The sequence below is a fragment of the Coregonus clupeaformis genome, chromosome 40, assembly GCF_020615455.1.
Source record: "Coregonus clupeaformis isolate EN_2021a chromosome 40, ASM2061545v1, whole genome shotgun sequence".
NCBI lineage: Eukaryota > Metazoa > Chordata > Actinopteri > Salmoniformes > Salmonidae > Coregonus > Coregonus clupeaformis.
In genome coordinates, this window is record NC_059231.1 from 26390227 (window position 1) to 26412784 (window position 22558).

Consider the following 22558-nt stretch of genomic DNA (forward strand, 5'->3'; position numbering starts at 1 on the left):
TAAGGGATCATAGCTTTCACCTGGATTCACCTGGTCAGTCTATGTCATGGAAAGATCAGGTGTTCATAATGTTTTGTACACTCAGTGTATCTATACAGTTGAGGTCCGAAATTATTGACACCCTTGTAAAGATAAGGAAAAATAACTGTATAAAATAAATAACTCAAATACTGAGCTGTATTGTATGCTAAATCTTTTGGGGAAATTATATTATTTGATACTAATACAATTGCTCAGAGAAAGAGATTTAATTTAACAAACATTATTGACACCCTATTTTCAAGAACTTTTAATACCTCACCTTGCGAGAATAATGAACCTGTTGGAGAACACATTGGGAGGGATCTTGGACCATACAGAATACTGAGTAAAGTTCATGATGCCGTTGACCTTAACAAGGGCCCCAGGACCAGTGGAAGCAATATAGCCCCATCACATCAAAGTTCCACCACCATATTTTACAGAAGGTATGGGGTTCTTTTCTGCGTGGCCAAACAGCTCTATTTTCACGTAATCCAACAAATGGAGTTTGCTAAACGACATTTGCACTTGGATTGGAACCGGTGCTTTGGTCAGATTACATAAAAAGAGAGCTCTTTGGTGTCGAAATGAGAATCAGTATTTTAATTATTGCTTTCTAAACAAATTGTTCATTTTTAAACAAAATATCTTTCTCTGAGCAATTGTATTAGTATAAAATAATATATTTTCCCAATTTTTTTGCGCATACAATATAGCTCAGTATTTGAATAATTAATGTTATACAGTAATATTTGCTAATCTTTATCAAGGGTGTCAATAAAATGTATTAATTGGTCGTCCCGATGGACAGGACTGAGGACAGTGTAAATTTGGCCGAGTCGTCATGGAAACCAGCTGTTTCATCTGTCCTCCATGCTCACACATCAGTCCACTCAGCCAGTGATGTGTCAGGGCCATTAACAGGAGGATCTGGCACTGCAAACTCATTCAGAAGGTACAACTCTATTGTTACAGTATAAACTGATGGGTTCATTCAGAACTATTGGTTATTGATATAGCCAATAATTTCCAAATAGGCCTAAGTGAATCCATAGTCTGAACTGCTGGTCTCAATCGTTGGCTGAACTTTGCTATAGTGCCATTGAGAAGGGTCAGGGGAAAATAAGGGGATACCACAGCCCGAAGGATTACAGTTGCCTTGCACAGAGGACTCTGTTGAGAACAGGCTCTGGAGTCTGCCAAACTCCAAACACACAGCCCTAATTTACGCAATCCTTTTTTTCCTCAGACAGATCAGTTATAAATCACAACTGAACTCCTCTGAGTAGTTTGGCTTGACATGAAACAATGGAGTCAGTTCTTTATAAAAGAGCAGACTAGAGGCGTTTAGGACAGCAGGGAGGCCCTGCTTGACTCAACACTGGCCATGATTTGATGGGGTAAAACCCCCGACACACATGCACACACTGCTGATTATGGCCTACCACTGACAGGGACATAAGAGATGTACACAATTTAATAAATAGTGAGCTCAAGCAGATAACTGCAACCAGCAACAGGATTGTTACAAACATCAGTTTCATAAAAGTCACAATTGTTGTTCAAAACCCATTCTGATCAATTGCCTGAGTTCTAGTATTATGTTGAATAGGGTGCACAACATGCAGCTACGGCAGTGTAGCAGTGTATGATAACTAGTGAACAGCAGCTCACTGTGCATCTCTGTTCTGCCTTCTTAATTACCCTGAGAGGGATGGAGTGCTGGCCAACTGGTGGACTCATCACCAACTGTGGTTCAAAGAAATCTCTACATCTCTAGAAATGATACCTCTCAAACAGTGGAGAGAAGGCAAAGCCGTAGAGAGGGAAAGAGAGAGGGAGAAAGAAAGAGAGAGAGAGAGAGAGAGAGAGAGAGAGAGAGAGAGAGAGAGAGAGAGAGAGAGAGAGAGAGAGAGAGAGAGAGAGAGAGAGAGAGAGAGAAAGAGGAAAAGAGAGAGGAAAAGAGAGAGAGCTCTCCTCATATAACAGGCCTATTACATGGCAGTCATGTTTGAGGGCTTTCCTGGAAATGCCTTTGAGGGATCCAATCATCCATGTAATTGTGGACAGGAAATGAGGCAGCCAGCCCCTCCTTGAAGCGAAACAGGACCCCATGAACCCTGTGTTTAGAGTTAGTGGTGTAGGTGTCACCATCTGCAAGGCTTCCATCACATAGCTTTCACCTATCCAGTTATGTCAGGGCGTATAGTAATTTGGTGCACAACATGCACCATTTCACACATGTACAAGTGTGTATTAATAAGCATGTGTGAATTGGAAATGTTTTTTTTGCATATCCCAAATCCCCCTGAGACACCGTCGGAGGGTGGGATCACAGCCAGGGTCTGCCATTATCAACGATGACCATGGTGCAATTAGGGTTAAGTGCCTTGCTCAAAGGCGCATCAGCAGATTTTTCTGCGCAGGGTTTCAAACTAGTAACCTTTCAGTTACTGATCCAACGCTCTAACCGCTAGGCCATCTGCCACCCCATAGGCCTAAGCTACTTCAAGGGAGGAAGGAAGAATACATTCCTGAACTATTCTAGGATTGTGGATTGGGCTGGAATGATGACCACTGTCTGATACACATCCCATTCCTTCAGTTTCCAAATAATTGATTATACAGTATTCATAGGTAGTGAACAGGAGTTTTTCCCTGACCATGGGAACAGACCAGGTAAAACTCCAGACCGAGTTAAATGGATTTAAAAAAAGTGCTACCACACTTATGAATTGCACAACGTACAGTAGTTCCTGCATTCATTGTAAACTACTACCTGAAAGCATCAGGGCTATTACAGTGTTGTTGCTGTTATTTGCTATTGGAATTGGAGCCACATGCTGCTAATCAGTTTGGTCCAGGTTTAATGGATGTCACATGAGCTGACTCCCTCCTGTGTCTGTCTGTCTGTGTGTGTGTGTGTGTGTGTGTGTGCGTGTGTTTGGCCAGAGCTTTAGTCCTATGCTGACTAATTCACATACATACATACACACACACACACTCACCAACACTCCCTTCTATAAATAGAAACGTTTCCAGAGTCTTTGGGCTGTTTTGGAAATGCTTGTGTGATGACGGCATGTCACAGGGGACATATTTCATCCTTAATTGGGGACTTGAGGCTTTTTCTCCAGCAAAAAGGAGGGAAAAACGTCTATTTCCTCCTCAGAGTGAATTGACCAGTGTTTAGCCACAATGCTGTTCCTCTAGAGAATCAGTTCCCAAGGGAAAGAGAGAGAGCCCCAAGTGCATATTTCTGTGTGACTGAATGAAGGGGGAAAGTGTGTGTGTGTGTGTGTGTGTGTGTGTGTGTGTGTGTGAGGGGGGGGAGGATCAGAGAAGATCGACTGCCCCCTCTCGTTGAAACCATTAATTTCAAGGCCGACCGCGGTACTGCAGGCATTGTTTTCAGAAAACAGGACCCCCATTATACTGAATGGGAATGGCAATCTTAGTGGTCAATCTTTTTTTTTTAAGACAATCATGTTACCAACAATGGTTTTGATTACACAAGGTGTATTTCCTTGAACCGATTAACAAACTTCCTTGGCTTCAAATGTGCTATTGAGTCTTCGTGAGAGAACAGCGCCGGAGAAGATGGCTGCCGTTTTACAGCCCTCTAACCAATTGTACTATTATGTGTGTTTTTCCGCGTTATTTGTAATTTATTTTGTACATAATGTTTCTGCCATCGTCTCTTATAACCAAAAAGAGCTTCTGGATATCAGGACAGCGATTACTCACCTCGTATTGGACGAAGATTTTTTCTTCAACGAGGCGGCCGCGAAGGATATCATACAGACACCCGACAAGGCCCAAATCCCGTCATTCGCGTGAGGAAGAGACGGAGATATCGTGGACGTAGATCGGGGTGCCTTGTAAGGATCCGACGGCGAGCGAGTAAACTGCCTCTTCCATCAATCCTATTAGCCAACGTTCAATCATTTGAAAATAAAGTGGATGACTTAAGGTTACGGTTATCCTACCAACGGGACATTAAAAACTGTAATATCTTATGTTTCACCGAGTCGTGGCTGAACGACGACAATGATAACATTCAGCTAGCAGGCTATACGCTACATCGGCAGGACAGAACGGCTGACTACGGTAAGACAAGGGGTGGCGGTCTGTGTATATTTGTAAACAACAGCTGGTGCACAAAATCAAATACTAAGGAAGTCTCGAGGTTTTGCTCGCCTGAGGTAGAGTATCTTATGATAAGCTGTAGACCACACTATTTACCAAGAGAGTTTTCATCTATATTTTTTCATAGCTGTCTATTTACCACCACAAACCAATGCTGGCATTAAGATTGCACTGAATGAGTTGTACAAGGCCATTAATCAACAGGAAAACGCTCATCCAGATGCAGCGCTCCTAGTGGCCGGGGACTTTAATGCAGGGAAACTTAAATCCGCTCTACCTAATTTCTACCAGCATGTTAAATGTGCAACCAGAGGAAAAAAAACTCTAGACCACCTTTACTCCACACACAGAGACGCATACAAAGCTCTCCCTCGCCCTCCATTTGGCAAATCTGACCATAACTCTATCCTCCTGATTCCTGCTTATAAGCAAAAACTAAAGCAGGAAGCACCAGTGACTCGGTTAATAAAAAGGTGGTCAGATGACGCAGATGCTAAACTACAGGACTGTTTTGCTAGCACAGACTGGAACATGTTCCGGGATTCTTCAGACAGCATTGAGGAGTACACCACATCAGTCACTGGCTTCATCAATAAGTGCATCGATGATGTCGTCCCCACAGTGACCATACGTACATACCCCAACCAGAAGCCATGGATTACAGGAAACATCCGCAATGAGCTAAAGGGTAGAGCTGCCGCTTTCAAGGAACGGGACTCTAACCCGGACGCTTATAAGAAATCCCGCTATGACCTCCGACGAACCATCAAACAGGCAAAGAGTCAATACAGGACTAAGATTGAATCGTACTACACTGGCTCTGACGCTCGTTGGATGTGGCAGGGCTTGAAAACTATTACAGACTACAAAGGGAAGCACAGCTGCGAGCTGCCCAGTGACACAAGCCTACCAGACGAGCTAAACCACTTCTATGCTCGCTTCGAGGCAAGCAACACTGAAGCATGCATGAGAGCACCAGCTGTTCCGGATGACTATGTGATCACGCTCTCCGTAGCCGATGTGAGTAAGACTTTTAAGCAGGTCAACATTCACAAGGCCGCAGGGCCAGAAGGATTACCAGGACGTGTACTCCGAGCATGTGCTGACCAACTGGCAAGTGTCTTCACTGACATTTTCAACATGTCCCTGACTGAGTCTGTAATACCAACATGTTTCAAGCAGACCACCATAGTCCCCGTGCCCAAGGACTCTAAGATAACCTGCCTAAATGACTACCGACCCGTAGCACTGACGTCTGTAGCCATGAAGTGCTTTGAAAGGCTGGTCATGGCTCACATCAACAGCATTATCCCAGAAACCCTAGACGCACTCCAATTTGCATACCGCCCCAACAGATCCACAGACGATGCAATCTCTATTGCACTCCACACTGCCCTTTCCCACCTGGACAAGAGGAACACCTACGTGAGAATGCTATTCATTGACTACAGCTCAGCATTCAACACCATAGTGCCCTCTAAGCTCATCACTAAGCTAAGGATCCTGGGACTAAACACCTCCCTCTGCAACTGGATCCTGGACTTCCTGACGGGCCGCCCCCAGGTGGTAAGGGTAGGTAACAACACATCTGCCACACTGATCCTCAACACGGGGGCCCCTCAGGGGTGCGTGCTCAGTCCCCTCCTGTACTCTCTGTTCACCCATGACTGCATGGCCAGGCACGACTCCAACACCATCATTAAGTTTGCCGACGACACAACAGTGGTAGGCCTGATCACCGACAACGATGAGACAGCCTATAGGGAGGAGGTCAGAGATCTGGCCGTGTGGTGCCAGGACAACAACCTCTCCCTCAACGTGACCAAGACAAAGGAGATGATTATGGACTACAGGAAAAAAAAGAGGACTGAGCACGCCCCCATTCTCATCGACGGGGCTGTAGTGGAACAGGTTGAGAGCTTCAAGTTCCTTGGTGTCCACATCACCAACGAACTATCATGGTCCAAACACACCAAGACAGTCGTGAAGAGGGCACGACAAAGCCTATTCCCCTCAGGAGACTGAAAAGATTTGGCATGGGTCCTCAGATCCTCAAAAAATTCTACAGCTGCACCATCGAGAGCATCCTGACTGGTTGCATCACCGCCTGGTATGGCAACTGCTTGGCCTCCGACCGCAAGGCACTACAGAGGGTAGTGCGTACGGCCCAGTACATCACTGGGGCCAAGCTTCCTGCCATCCAGGACCTCTATACCAGGCGGTGTCAGAGGAAGGCCCTCAAAATTGTCAAAGACTCCAGCCACCCTAGTCATAGACTGTTCTCTCTGCTACCGCACGGCAAGCGGTACCGGAGTGCCAAGTCTAGGTCCAAAAGACTTCTCAACAGCTTCTACCCCCAAGCCATAAGACTCCTGAACAGCTAATCATGGCTACCCGGACTATTTGCACTGCAAACTATTTGCACCCATCCTTTTTACGCTGCTGCTACTCTGCTAATTATTTATGCATAGTCACTTTAACTCTACCCACATGTACATATTACCTCAACTACCTCAACTAGCCGGTGCCCCCGCACATTGACTCTGCAACGGTACCCCCCTGTATATATAGCCTCCCTACTGTCACTTTATTTTACTTCTGCTCTTTTTTTTCTCAACACTTTTTTTGTTGTTGTTTTATTTGTACTATTATTATTTTTTTTGTTTATAATAAATGCACTGTTGGTTAAGGGCTGTAAGTAAGCATTTCACTGTAATGTCTGCACCTGTTGTATTCGGCGTATGTGACCAATAACATTTGATTTGATTTGATTTGAATGCTGTCACGTGATTGATGGCTTTTTCCATTCATATACAGTCATTGGTGTAGATGAGTGCGTGTCAAACAGGTGTGTGTTTGTGTGTGTCCCTTGTTTTGGGGGTCAAAAAATTGCATAAACACAGTGAATATAATCTAGCCCTACCTGTTCGGGTAACTTGGTTAAACTTCCACCCGGGGTAAAATGCCCCCTGCCTGTGCTTCTCACAGAAAACACTTAATGTCACCATTTTCCCCCTAACACTTTCCCTGGTTGCCACTACTTTTGCTCAAATAAAAATGTAATCTGTCTCATCACAATTTAAGTCACTCCCAAAAAATGTTTAAGTAGGGTGGCGTTTTACCCCAAGTTACTCTACAATTGACCTGTGTTACATTTAGCCCCACTCTCCCCTATGCACTCACAGCACATGGCTAAGGTGCATAAAGATGGAGGAATTCAGATATGACATCTTCGTTTGAGCACTAGCCACAGACTTTTTAAACTACGGCGTGCGACACGGTTCAATGTACCTATAAATCAGATCAATCTACTTTTTAGAATTTGCCGCCGTCTTTGAGATTGGGATCATGTATACTGTGCTAATGCCAATACAAAAAAAGAGTAATGGAGAGCACTGTACAATACGGTGAACTTAGCAAAGGAGCCGTTTGTGGTAAGTACATGGGGGCCGCCATCTTTATGCACACGCTTCACCATGCTGCTGCTAAATACTCTGGGTTTAAAGTGGTGTAGTTCGAGCATTTAGAAGTTGAGAAATAAATAAAGTAGGAATGGAAAGCTGGGATCCCCCCCTTTTTAACAAAGGCACTGTATATGTAAGCGTATGCGTATGTGAACACATGTATATGTGTTTGAGAGAGCCTACAAGTGTGTGTGTGTGTGTTTGTGTGTGTGTGTGTGTGTGTGCCTCGGCCAGTGTTCCTGAGGGGAAAGCATTTCGGTGCACCTATAGAACACCCTATATGGATTACACCTCAATGCATCTGTCCCATGTACCAGAAATAGAGAGGGAAAAGAGAGTGATGGAGCATACCGCTACACATGTGGATGTGATTGCAGACCTATGATGATGTCATCCTTCAGTCAGGTTATCAGGCCCCAGGCACGGGGGCTAGCACAAACATGTGGCTCCACACAACACACACACACACATACACACACACACACACACACACACACACACACACCAGTCTCTGTACTGTACACTAATGTGAGTGTTGCCAAGTAACTTGTTAGAACTGAGATTGAGTGTGAGGTCCCTCTTCTCTCTTTCGATCTCTCTCTGAGTACACTCTCTTCCTCTGTCCTTCCCATCAGCCTCTCTGGCATGGCTGCAACATGACCTCATCTGGAATAGGCTTAAATCCAGTACACACACACACACACATACACACGAGCACGCATGCACACACACACATATGCATGCATGCACACACTAAGATATGTTTGCACACAGAGTAGCAAACATGACAAACAAATTGTTCATGATGCTTACATGTACATGTACATGTACACGCACTCACACACGGTAGAGGCTGTACATCACAGAGCCCCTTATAAGGTACTGTTGATGATGTAATGGGCTCTAGGGCTGTACTGTCTGGCTGGGGGTGTGTGGAGAACACTTCTCATAATGTTGGTTTTCTGCCTGGAATGTCCACATTACTGGGAACTACGGGAAGGAGAGGTGGGAGAGCGGAGAGGGAATAGGATTTGATCTGAGACTTTACGGACATACAGATCAGGTAGGAACTAACCCAAATGAACTCAGAACATGCTACAGTATAGTCCCTTTGAGTAAAACATATTTTTTTTGGGTGGGGGGGACAAAAGAAAAAGGGACATATGTGATCATGTCTCAATGTAATCAAGGTATACAATTATTGTTATTTTCAAATACTCTTATTGGGCTTAGTTGTGGTCAATTTACAGTGTACAAATTATTATAATTATGTTCCGGCCCCCCGACCATCCGCTCCGACAAAAATCGGCCCGTGGTTGAATCTAGTTGCCTTACCCTATAATACAGGGATGGATTTAGGTTTGTTGTTCTTATTAGCCTACACATAACTTAGAGTTATGATACAAAATAATGATAACGTGCTAAATTATGCTTACAGTATTTGGCTTCACTTTCCTACAAACACTCAACTTAACATTCCGCCCATACATTGATTTGGATAACTTACCTCAACAACTTATCAGATAAGTCTAGAAAAACGAAATACACCCAACAGTTAGCCTAACATCTAAAAGCAATTCTCAGTCTAAAGAGAAGGTAGCCTATTACACGAATAATAATAAGGCAGCTAAACCATTATAAAATATTCCTCTTAATTGCTATTGCTCTAAATTATAGGCTACATTAGCCTAAATATTCACACACAAACACAAAATGTTGAATATGGTCACTATCACAAATCACATTTACGGGTAGAGAGATGAGCTAATCCCAAACTCCATTTAGATTTCCCAGCTGCGCTCCCGGCATTGATTTTCCAGCATTCTGAACCATGTGGATTATAAATCAGTTGGGAATTTTCAGTGAGAAGATTTAAAATGTATCAAGTGAAATAGAAATATAACAACACGGAATTCTCAGTTTGTCAATGAAGAAATACTGTAAACGTGTACAATGTAGGCTAAACTTTGTGATCTGTTTGTCTAGCTGCTGTAGATTTCTGTAGTTAGGCTGTATTTTGGGCCTGTATGTGTATGTGTGTGTGTGTGTGTGTACACGTGTGTACACGTGTGTGTGTGCATGAGAGAAAATCCCCATTGAGCACTGACAGTCATCCAGCTCATTAGCATTTCGGTATTGTAGTAAAACGTAAGACATGCCAAAAAAATGCTCATAAAAACAACCCCATACATATTTACAGAGAAAATAAACTACTAAATTGCATTGCAAATTAATAAAAAGTAATAAAGCTCCATGCAAGAGCTTACATCATTGAGGGTTTCTGAAGTTTTCTGTAATTCCGCACGCTAGCCCTGCCCTATACAAACCCAGGCGTCCGTCACTGTAAATATGTTCTTGCCTTAATGGGAAAAAATGTGTTACAACACAAAACAATGAATATCAAATAAATGTCAAAATAATGTGAACAAACATTAGCTATGTGTTTGCTAACGTCAGTATGTGTGTTTGTTTTTGTGTGTGTATTTATGTATGTGTATATGTATAATGTTTGTGTGTATTCAAACACATGTTTATGTTGGTGTGTATGGTGAAATTAATTAACCAACTGCTCCTTGCCAAGGCACCGTCTGTGATGCCTGTCAAAACATCCTCGCAAACGTCAGCAGGACAGGGATGTGGAGACTGGAGGGAAATGAGAAGGGCAACACACACACACACACACGGGTCGGGTGAAGGAACAGAGATTGTTCCTAGAGAGAGCACAGAGGGCCAGGGAACAGGGAGGAAATGATGTCTCCGTCATGGACATGGTACATTTCCTGTCTGAACATTCGCTCACCAGCTCAGCAGTGTACTGTAGTAGACAGAGGAAAGGGAGTGTGGGGGAACTTCCACACACTGGATAACATTGCAATCAGATGAAAGACAAATACAGGCAGCTATTTCATGTCTGCATTTGATTGAAGTTAAAGGCTCGTAAACCTTGAACAGAAGTCAAGTTGTAGACTTTTAAATATGTTACATCACTAAGTTAAACCACACCTTCTCTTTGAATCACATCCTTTTGTTTGTCTCCCTCTTCTACAGGCTGAAATTACTGCTCATCCAGGAGAAAGCCTACCGGGAAAGAAAGGAGGAGGAGAGCAAGAGAGAGGTCTCTGCTTTAAAGGAAGAGCTGACTAAACTCAAGTCTTTTGCATTGTTGGTTGTTGATGAGCAGCAGCACCTGACGAATCAGCTTTCACAGCAGAGCAAACGCGTCCAGAAACTGACAGAAATCGCTGACCACGCCCAACAGGAGCTAAACTCCACCCATTCCAGGACAAAAGAGGAGGAGCTTAAATCACTTCGTCTGGAGGCGGAGCTACACAAACAAGCTTCCCACTTCCGCCTCAACCAGGAAGCCATGATGGCCAAACTGGCCAATGAGGACACCCAGAACCGACAGCTGCGTCAACGGTTGGCTGCCCTCAGTCGAAAGCTGGACGAGCTGGAGGGGACCAGGGGCGCCTTCCAGAGGGCCGAGGACGAACTGCAGGAGCTGAGGGACAGGCTCGGCCACGGGAGAGAAGGGTGCGCAACAACCCCTGGCTTGCTCTCAGAGGTGGAACAGCTGAGGAGGAGGGTGGTGGAGATGGAAGGAAAGGACGAGGAGCTGATCCGAATGGGGGACCAATGCCGGGACCTGGACCGCAAACTTGGGAGGGAGACCAGCCAGAGCCGCAGCCTGAAGGCCGAGGTGGACAAGCTGAACGGCCGGATCAGCGAGCTGGACAGACTGGAGGAGGCTCTGGCGAAAGGCAGGCAGGAGTGCAGCGCTCTGAAGGGCAGCCTGGAGAAGGAGAGGGCCAGCACCAAGCAGCTGTCTGGAGAGCTGGATACCCTCAGGGTGCGGGTAAGGGAACTGGAAGCCATCGAGGTCCAGCTGGAAAGATCTGAGGGGGCGTTGAGACAGGACTTTGCCAAGCTGAGAACACTCACAGTGGTACTGGTTGAAGAGAGGAAGAACATGGCTGAGCGACTCAGGCAGACAGAGGAGAAACTCCAGGAGAAGAAGGATGGGAAACTCCAGGCTGAGAGTGACAGCGTGTCAACAGCCACAGAGAAACCCATCGAGGAGAGCCGCAAGGCACTGAGGTCTAAAGCAGAGCTGGAGGACAGGATTCAGAGTGTGGTGAAAGAGCGGGACGCGCTGCGAGTGAGGCTGAGGGCAGAGGAGGATAGAGGTGGGGATCTGCAAAGCAAAGTTAGCGCCATGAAAAAAAGGATTCTGATACTGGAGGTCAAAAAGGGGGAGTTATGTAAAGAAGTGAAGTGCCCCCTGCTGGACAACACTAACCACGGCTACCAACAGGAAGACAACAAAGTCAAAGAACTCAACCAGGAGGTAGATAGACTGAGGCGGAGACTCATGCAGAAGGGAGTGATGGAGGGAGAGCTGATGAAGGCAGAGGAGGACTTTGAGTCCTTGGAGAGGAGGTGCTCCAAGGAGCAGGAGAGAGCAAGGGCTCTGGGAGAGGAGCTGGAGGAGTCCCGGAGGGAGCTCTCCAAGTACCAGCTGGCAGAGAAGAAGGAGAACAACCAGGAGCACCTCCTCCTCAGGCGACTCCAGGAGGAGCAGGTCAAGTCTGTCCTCCTCAAAAGGGAGGTGGAGGCTCTCAAGGAGAAGGTCCAGAGGCTGATGGGGACAGAGGAGTCAATCTGTCGGGTGCAGATGGACAGCTCCACCCTGCAGAAGAGGCTGACCCAGCAGGAGGTCAGGAACAGGGAGCTGGCCAGGGAGATGGAGGGACTGACCCATGAGCTTGAGCGGTACCGCCGATTCAGCAAGAGCCTCCGGCCCGGCATGACTGGCCGATGCTTCTCAGACCTCCACCTGTCTACCAAAGAGGTGCAGACGGAGCCCGCAGACACCCTGCCACCTGACTACAGGAGCTTGAGTCCGCTGGCGCTCAGCGGTAAACTGTATGAGGAGATTGATGTAGAGGACCCAAATCAAAATGAGGATCGTGTCATCAACAAGTGCAACTCATCTCCGCTGAACAACATTGAAAGCTTGACCCACCAAAACAATCATGTGAGGCGATTCAGCATACCTTCACCCAACGGAAACGACAATCACCATCCCATTAAGGGCAAAGTGTTGAACGGTAACTTTTTCCAGAAAGGAGATGTGATGCTTGCACACACCCCAGGGAAGCCCTTACACATCAAGGTAACGCCAGACCATGGGCTCAACATGGCCATGCTGGAGATTAGTAGCCCCACCTCTGACAATGCCTTATCCTATACCAGCACCGCCGTCATCCCCACCAGCGGAGCCCCACCAAAACAGAGAATCACCATCATCCCAAATGCTGCCATCTCCCCAGTGGCCAGAACAAAGAGCCCAGACAGAGCCCTCTCCCCTCTCACCATGACACCCGTCTCAGTCATGTCCCCAGATTCCTCCAGGTCAGTGTCACCTGACCACACTGGCTCTCCCATCCAGATGCTAACAGTCAGCTCTGGATCGCTTGAATCCGCTAAGGTCATAGGTCAAGCCGTGTTCCGGGTGAGCCCGGAGAGGCAGAACGGCTGGCAGCTACAGAGGTCCAACAGCACTGGTCCCAGCGTCATCACCACAGAGGACAACAAGATCCACATCCACCTTGGGAGCCCCTACATCCAGTCTATTAATGGTATAACCCAGAGCCAGTCTGGTGGCCCATGCCACACCCCCGGGTGGGAGCCAAGGACACCAGTACTGACCAATGGCTGCCACGTCAAAGGCAACAGCAAGATTACCAGTAGCATCACCATAGCCCCTGCCAACACCCCCGTCTCACGACCCTCACATATTACAGTAAGTGGCCCTTATGATTGAAACGCCCACCCCCATCCAGCCCCTAGTGACCTAGATTATTTTACCCAATCCTGAGTCCCTTTCACCACAAAACCAACAGAGAATCAGCTCAAACCAGCCTATGTCTGAACGGCCACATCTTAATAATAACAAGTGTGTGATTCCATCAGTGTGTGCATGAAAAAGCACTTATCAAACACATATCTAATCCTGTCTGGACTTGGTCTGCACTCACTGTATATGCTCACCTAAATGCGTTTGACTACTATTTACATATATAGCCTTTCATACTTTACTATAATGTGTGCGTTACATTTTTAAGCATTAAAAACAATTTGGTTTATTTTGTTGTTCCCGTGTTGTCCATTTACTAAAGGGTATAAATTCCTGATGAATATTTTGACTATCATTCTAAAATAGCATGTGTTTTATATTAACCTAGCTTACTTACATGTTTTTTGATTGGGCTATATTTTCTCTGTTGGTCTAATCTCATTCACTGTAAAAGAAAAACAATCTAACTTTTAACTGGTTGAAAATAGCTGGAAGTTCGATATTTTTTAAATGCACTAATTTTTTATACTTACTGAGACCTTAACACAGATGATTTGACCATGAACTGGAGGTTTATAATAGAGATTAATGGGACAGACAAGAAGCAGCAAATTCCAACATGTGTGTACTTGGATCAGTGAGATTCACAGGCTGATATCACCATTCCATCTCTACCACACCATAACCTCAGCATGAGCATATGCCTGTACTCTCTGTAGGCCTGTGTGTGTATGTGTGTGTGTGTGTGGGTGGGTCCCCACAAGGATAGTGAAACAAGGAAAATTCCCCATGAAGACATAGGCTATTTTAACTTTGGGGTTAGGGTTAGGGTTACAATTAGGGTTAGGTTAAGGGTAAGTGGTTAGCGGTTAAGTTTAGGGTTAGGAGTTAGATTTTAGGGTTTGGGTTAAGGTTAGGATTATGGTAAGGGTTAGGGGTTAGGGTAAAAAGGATTTTGAATGGAAATTAATTTTAGAAGAAGAACAAAACGTGTGTGTGTGTAAACTCAGCTCAGATCAAAAGCACCATGTAGTAGAACGAAGAGAAGGGGGGAAGCACTTTAGAGAACTGAGTGTACTCAGTGATGTTAGGTCTACTCTTTATAGGAGAACATTTCCTCAAACGAGATCCATTTCAAGGATCAGTGTTCCAATGTGAAAGTCAGTGGCCTAATTTGGGCAAGCAATTCAACCACAAAACAGAAGTGCAAACAAACATATAGCATAAGCCGAGGTAGTCAAAGATAATATACAGTAGATCAGGTAAACTGCCAGTCTCTCTTTTTATAAGCACACACACACACACACACAAAGTTGTGACTGAGACAGACACAGAGCATACCATACGCTACAAAAGGAACTCCAGCTATATTTTTTACTTTCCTGTTTTAACTTTTCCTGTTGAAAAACAATATCCCAAGTATAAATACAGCAAGGGTAAAAAATATGTTTTGAGCAAAATAGTGTTTCTTAGACAACTGCAAACTTCAGTGTAAACCATTTAAGGAGTTGGTCTGATGTGATGTCATCGGCCTCCCCTCTTGCTTGTGAGGTGAAAAGGAAACTAGAGTAAGTCTTTAAAGCGGCACTCCAGCCTCCTTTTCACCCTTATTTAACACCTGATTTACTTAACAAAAGGCACATCTCAATAGGTGGTCCAGGTAAGTCATGAAATGGTACAAGTGGGAGGGGTGGGCCTTTCCTCTTTTGTTCTCTATTGGTCCTCTATTGTTCCTCAAGCAAGGTGGAGGCCGATGACATCACGACTTCCCATCAGACCAACTCCTTGATCGCCCCACTCCTTGAAGTTTGCAGTTGTGTCTAAAAACACTATTTTGCTCAAAACATATTTTCATACCCTTTAGTGTGTGTACCATATTTATACTTGGGATATCAATTTTCAACAGGACAAGTTCAAAAATCACTGGAGGACCTCTTTAAGCTTCAAAGAATAGACTTCAGTAGTTCCGCCATCTGAACAGTGAAACAGACTCACAATGCAGTATCCTGTACCTATGGTGACAAGCTGAATCCCATCATGATTGCACACCAGAGAAGGGAGATGTAAGGGAAGAAGGTTGGCTGGAAGCCACCAGGAGCAGACAGACAGACCATGACAAACATGGAGTGTTTTCTGTGCAGATGACATCACTTGGCGAGGCTGTGTCCAAGGGAACCATCTGACAACAGTTTGGACAGATTTTTGCGTGACAGAAGCCTCATGGGAGTGTGACGGCCACAAAAACTCACACACAACGCACTCACACTTCTCTCTCTATCCCTGCAGAGTCGTTCCATGTCATTTCAGCAAGCCATGACACCCATCATCTCAGATTGTTCTGAAATCGTTTCTGTAGTTAGAAATAGATATGATTAGAATTCCTGCATGTTATTTTTTATTTTATTTTTTTTACTGTATTTTCAAATTAAGCTAATTGATTGCACCCAAATTGGCCCTTTACATTTTTAGGATTCACATAATATTCACTAAATATAGTACCGAACATCAGATTTGGACCAAACTTCTTCCTACCATTGAGTAAGACATAGGGAATCCAATAACATTGTCAAAAGCCATCCACAGACCCCCCACACTCCATGCCAATCCCACCTCAACAATCAGTATACAGTATAAGCATTCTTCTGACAAGTAGTATGGAGCTGTGGCATGGTGTATTGCTTCTTTATCCTATGTTATGTATTCCCTGTGAATCTGGTGATGTTTTCTTGACCTGTTCAGAGAAATTAGCCATTGAAGTCGTTTGCAATAAATTAGTGTGAAAGTAAGAGGTTTTGCCCACTAGATGCCATTGTTGCTGCTACTGCCACTCTCTTTCAACCATTTTGCTAGTCTCTTAAATGGATCACAACATTTTCTTTGCAACTTTGGGTAGAAAAACAATAGCTTTTGCTCATGATGAAAATAAATTGTGGTCATCCTCACAAGTCAAGCCAGTCCTCCATGAAAGCAATTCAGTTTGTCCTTCTCTTAGGCTTAATCTGTGTCCAGGAAACGGCCCTCTGTGTGTGGTTTATTCCCTTCAAAAAAGGTATGGATTAGTTAGACCATTCCTGGTGAAGAAGCAAACATTTTGGCTACAGCAGTTCTAATGGTATAAACTTGATCTCCACTATAAACAGCATCTAGACATTATCTCTCATTTCTTTTATACTAACATTTAGTTTTCAGCAGCGGAGATTTGTATAAACCTTGCTGTCTGTCTCTCCGACATTTGCAACATTGTTTCAATATTCAAATTCGACCTCCACCTGTCCCATAGTAATGAATGTGTAGGGCTCGGGAGTCGGGAAGAGACAGACAGGCAGGCAGCGATTCTCAGCCAGTCAAAATCATGAATCAGCTGGCATAATTTTTATGGATATATACAAAGAATAGGTCAAATTGAAAAAAGGTAAAATGAAGCGAAGTGCAGCTTTACAGCTTCAGTGTTTGAAGTGATTGTGTTAGCTGTGTTGTTGGCTAGCTCCTCTGAACAACAGTGTCCTGACGAGAGAGCACATTTTCTATGCAAGGCAAAATTGCGCTTCATTAGCTCATTGTTATGGATGTATCCAAATAAATGTCACTAGAAAACAACTTAAACAAATGGAAATGCAGCTACTGTTGTTATTCTTTTTGACGTTTGACGTGACTGTAAGTTAGCCGTAGTTGGCTAGCTAGCAAGCAAGGGATAAGAACGTTGCCAGCCAGTATGGCAATGGAACATTTAGAATGAACGACTGGGTTGCGTCCATAGATACAGAACAAAAAGACTGAACGACTGGTTCGCGTCTCTGGCAACCGAACCAATAGAACAAATGACCAGCCGGCTTGGGTAGCAACCTTAGATTTGTGTCAATAGACCCAGTTGGTATTAGATAGAACGTCTAGACCCTGCCCACCTGTGGGGAAAACAACCATTGGTTACTTAGGTTAACGCAATTATCTTGTTGTCTGCTTGTTTTAGTCAATTACAAACTACATTTAAGAAAAGTACAACATGTCTAAAGATTACATTTCAACATTACCTGCTCCATGGTGTTCTCACTAAAACCGTAATATTGTAGGGCTTCCCTAATGCCCTTTTTCATGATGATGCTAGCAGCCACTTGAGTGAGTGATTGCTAGCTAGCTACCGACTGGAACATTAAGGTAGCCAAGACCAACAACACAAACAAACGGACTATACAGCTACAAATATTGAGTGGAGTCACAAACAGACTGTACTAAACAAGTTAAATGTCTTACGTGATGAAATGTTTTCCACACACATAGCTACGTGTAGCCTACTTGGACACCGCGTCACCCCATTTCCCACTCTCCCACACTGAATAGTCTGAAGCCACAGGGCTCTTCTCGCAGGCATAATTTCCCTACATGGGAGCATTGCGAACTGTAGGTCAGGATTTTTGACCTGGCTAACAACACAGCAGCTTTCCTGCATGTTTTGTTACTTCTGTATAACAAAAAAATCAACAACGAAGTTGCCTCTTTTACAATGGGGGTCAATAGGAAATAATGTTGGTTTTCCCCAATCTGTGGGCGTGGTCGATGGGAATGTCTTATTAGTACGTGAATGTCGACTCTGACTATTACATCAATTGAAAATACATGGTCATCGAGGAGAATAATTATTCTGATAAAGGAAAAGTGATTAATTAAATAAAAAAAATAGAGGCATACAAAGACAAAACATGTGGTACAGTGTGGAAATGATAACAAATGAGTGAAGTAAATGCAGAAATGTGTGAAAATGCTGAAAAACTGTTTTGGTTGAAGTTCGATTGAACAGTATAAAACAATCAGAATAGAGAATACCGCCCGCCCTTCATCCACACAATATATAACATTTCATGACCCTAAACCCGCCCGCCCCACGGACATAGTTTCATCAGCTGTTGTACAATATGATATAAAACACATGAAAAATATATATTTTAAAATACCATATAAGTATCATTAGCTTTTAAAACAATTCAATCTGTTTTCTTTTAACATTTTGGACCAGATTGAGGCTCTCTCTCCACTAGCTTACCTATTGTTCCTGCAGTGAGGAAGATTCCCCATATTCAACAAATGTTTTCATAAGTTATCTGCAGATAATCGCCCAAAAGACTACCAGTATGCAAATTAGGGCGCCAAATGAGTCACTCACTTTAACGTCACTGTCTGGCAAGTCCTGATGGACTTCATATCGAAAATACAAATGAGATCTTTGGTTTACTTGTCCCGTTGCGATACCATGGACAAATAACTATGTTATATGATTTATGAATGGCAATGATATACACTGAGTGTACAAAACATTAAGAACACCTTCCTAATATTGAGTTGAGATCGACTTTATTCAGTCAGTTCGACACCTTTTATAAACTAGTCAAGCTTGCTGTTTGCCAATCAAAGCACAGTAAATAGCCTATGCGCCACTCCGTGGCTGAATATGAAACACGCCAGGGTCCAATGGGCGTTGGCCAGAAATCTACTGTCCCGAACAGAATTTCAACTGCCCGAACATGGTGTAGTTCTTAAATGCATTGGGGTCATGCAGGGCCTATAGGTTGGCATGCTTTCTATCTATATTCAGCTACATTTGGTTATTATGATATGTATTAAAAAGCAATGTAATATAATTTAGTTATGCAAGTCATTACTCTATTCTTTAGAACTGCATTGTTATTTGCATTCATTTTTGTTTCTAAAGTATGTTATTTTGAGATTTGAAAATAGGACGCTGCCCCTTTAAGACAAATGTTCCAAAATAGATATCCTATATTGACATGGCTACAATAGGCTAGCCAAGACGAATGCTTTTATAGCTTTCTTTTTTCAGACTATCAACAGTAGCTAGCATATTCCTAGTATGTTCACTATCGAAGGTTTACTTTTGTAAATCACTTTCCCTAAAATAACTTAGCTCAGAGGGTAGATTTATGGTTGCTTCTTTTTGCTCTGGACAGTTTGCGTGTGCTGTGTGAAGGCATCAACTCATGTACAGTCGTGGTCAAAAGTTTTGAGAATGACACAAGTATTGGTCTTCACAAAGTTTGCTGCTTCAGTGTTATGAGATATTTTTGTCAGATGTTACTATGGTATACTGAAGTATAATTACAAGCATTCCATAAGTGTCAAATGCTTTTATTGACAATTACATTAAGTTTATGCAAAGAGTCAATATTTGCAGTGTTGATCCTTCTTTTTCAAGACCTCTGCCATCCGCCCTGGCATGCTGTCAATTAACTTCTGGGCCACATCCTGACTGATGGCAGCCCATTCTTGCATAATCAATGCTTGGAGTTTGTCAGAATTTGTGGGGTTTTGTTTGTCCACCCGCCTCTTGAGGATCGACCACAAGTTCTCAATGGGATTAAGGTCTGGGGAGTTTCCTGGCCATGGACCCAAAATGTCGATGTTTTGTTCCCCGAGCCACTTAGTTCTCACTTTTGCCTTATGGCAAGGTGCTCCATCATGCTGGAAAAGGCATTGGTCGTCACCAAACTGTTCTTGGATGGTTGGGAGAAGTTGCTCTTGGAGGATGTGTTGGTACCATTCTTTATTCATGGCTGTGTTCTTAGGCAAAATTGTGAGTGAGCCCACTCCCTTGGCTGAGAAGCAACCCCACACATGAATGGTCTCAGGATGCTTTACTGTTGGCATGACACAGGACTGATGGTAGCGCTCACCTTGTCTTCTCCGGACAAGGTGTTTTCCGGATGCCCCAAACAATCGGAAAGGGGATTCATCAGAGAAAAGGACTATACCCCAGTCCTCAGCAGTCCAATCCCTGTACCTTTTGCAGAATATCAGTCTGTCCCTGATGTTTTTTCTGGAGAGAAGTGGCTTCTTTGCTGCCCTTCTTGACACCAGGCCATCCTCCAAAAGTCTACGCCTCACTGTGCGTGCAGATGCACTCACACCTGCCTGCTGCCATTCCTGAGCAAGCTCTGCACTGGTGGTGCCCCGATCCCACAGCTGAATCAACTTTAGGAGACGGTCCTGGGGCTTGCTGGACTTTCTTGGGTGCCCTGACGCCTTCTTCACAACAATTGAACCTCTCTCCTTGAAGTTCTTGATGATCCGATAAATGGTTGATTTAGGTGCAATCTTACTAGCAGCAATATCCTTGCCTGTGAAGCCCTTTTTGTGCAAAGCAATGATGACGGCACGAGTTTCCTTGTAGGTAACCATGGTTAACAGAGGAAGAACAATGATTTCAAGCACCACCCTCCTTTTAAAGCTTCCAGTCTGTTATTCTAACTCCATCAGCATGACAGCGTGATCTCCAGCCTTGTCCTCGTCAACACTCTCACCTGTGTTAAGGAGAGAATCACTGACATGATGGCAGCTGGTCCTTTTGTGGCAGGGCTGAAATGCAGTGGAAATGTTTTGGGGGGATTAAGTTCATTTTCATGGCACAGAGGGACTTTGCAATTAATTGCAATTCATCTGATTTACATTTTTTAATTTTTTTTAGTCATTTAGCAGACGCTCTTATCCAGAGCGACTTACAGTTAGTGAGTGCATACTTTCTTTTTTTTTCTTCATACTGGCCCCCCCTGGGTATATGCAAATTGCCATCATCAAAACTGAGGCAGCAGACTTTGTGAAAATTAGTATTTGTGTCATTCTCATAACTTGACCACGACTGTACTGCTCGAGTGCTCGAGAAGTTGTGACTCGCGGGATCGTGGTGGTGCTTGAATGAACGGCCAATCATAGCTCAAATACAAATAGCATCACATTTACGAGTGTATTCTTCAATGGTTTTCAATGGTAGACTGCGACAGAGCAGGTAAATGTTGAACTTGAATGTAAAAAATACACTGAATAGTGACTGACGAGATCCACTGGCCTGACATGTTTTTACTGGCCCTGGGCCAGCAGGCCATTGTTAATGTCGGACCCTGCACATGAAATAAAATAAATGAATGTCCCAGAAAACAATAGGCTAAGTGGATTTTGACTCATTGTTACCACATTATATTACATTTGTGTCATTTAGCAGACGCTCTTATCCAGAGCGACTTAGTAGCAATTAGGGTTAAGCGCCTTGCTCAAGGGCACATTGACAGTTGTTTCCCCTAGTCGGCTCTGGTTTTGGCCAGCAACCTTTCTGTTATTGGCCCAATGCTCTCAACCGCTAGGCTACCTGCCGCCCCAAATTCACTCACATTAATGGAACGTGCAAATTCATGCTCTCTCCCTCCATGTAAAGAAATCTAACTGCAACCACAGCATACACAACACACACACCAGGGTTGCCAGGGCTAGCACAAATGTCTAGTGCAATGACCACACAAAAACCTCCCAAGGGCCTGAAAACTAGTCAATTTGCCACATTTATACAGTAAACCCTTTTTCCATAACGTTATCGAGTCAATTAAGAAGGAATATCGATGTAACTTGTAAGGACATTGGAAGCAAAATGTGGTTTTCATCAAAATAATAATTATTGCAAACTATGACATGAAGTACAAAACAAATTTGAATATGTTGCAAGAGAAAATATAATTCTCCCTTATTAAACTGCCCAGATCATTTTCCATCAATGGATGTCGATTTAACTCGTTTGACTGCTATGATTAAGCAATAAGGCACGAGGGGGTATGGTATATGGCCAATATACCACAGTTAAGGGCTGTTCTTACGCATGATGCAACACGGAGTGCCTGGATATAGTCGTTAGCTGTGGTATATTGGCCATATACCACAAACCCCCGGGGTGCCTTTTTGCTATCATAAACTGGTTACCAACGTAATTAGAACTGTAAAAAAATATACATATCATACCCATGGTATAAGATATAGCACAGCTTTCAGCCAATCAGCATTCAGGGCTCGAACCCAGTTTATAATTGTAAATAAATCCATTTTGCGCATGTGCCTAACTATAGATAAATCCGACAGGAGAGTTTGAGTGATGCAAATTGGACAGAGGGATCTCGAAATCTCTGAGTAGGAAACAGTTGGACCAACTTTAAAAAACGAATGTTATTTTCTGGCAATTTTGTCGTTATTATGTGCCAAATGTGAAGACTACAAATAGGTATAAATGGCCCATTTGGGT

The 22558-nt window shown here is 43.9% G+C and overlaps 1 protein-coding gene across 2 annotated transcripts in view; it reads left to right on the forward strand.

Annotated features, from left to right (window-relative positions):
• Positions 1-13783, forward strand: part of LOC121571594 (filamin A-interacting protein 1-like) — a 63647-nt gene extending 49864 nt beyond the window's left edge. Inside the window, exons 1-2 of one of the 2 annotated variants that reach the window (XR_006001726.1) lie at positions 8629-8697; positions 10683-10767. Coding sequence is in view for 1 of the 2 variants with exons in the window: in XM_041883144.2 (XP_041739078.1) it covers positions 10683-13461 (2779 nt within the window). In the remaining variant the exon portion in view is untranslated. Of the gene's footprint in view, positions 1-8628; positions 8698-10682 lie in introns of those variants that run through there. The other variant, XM_041883144.2, reaches the window with a different exon arrangement.
• The last annotated feature ends 8775 nt before the right edge of the window (positions 13784-22558 follow it).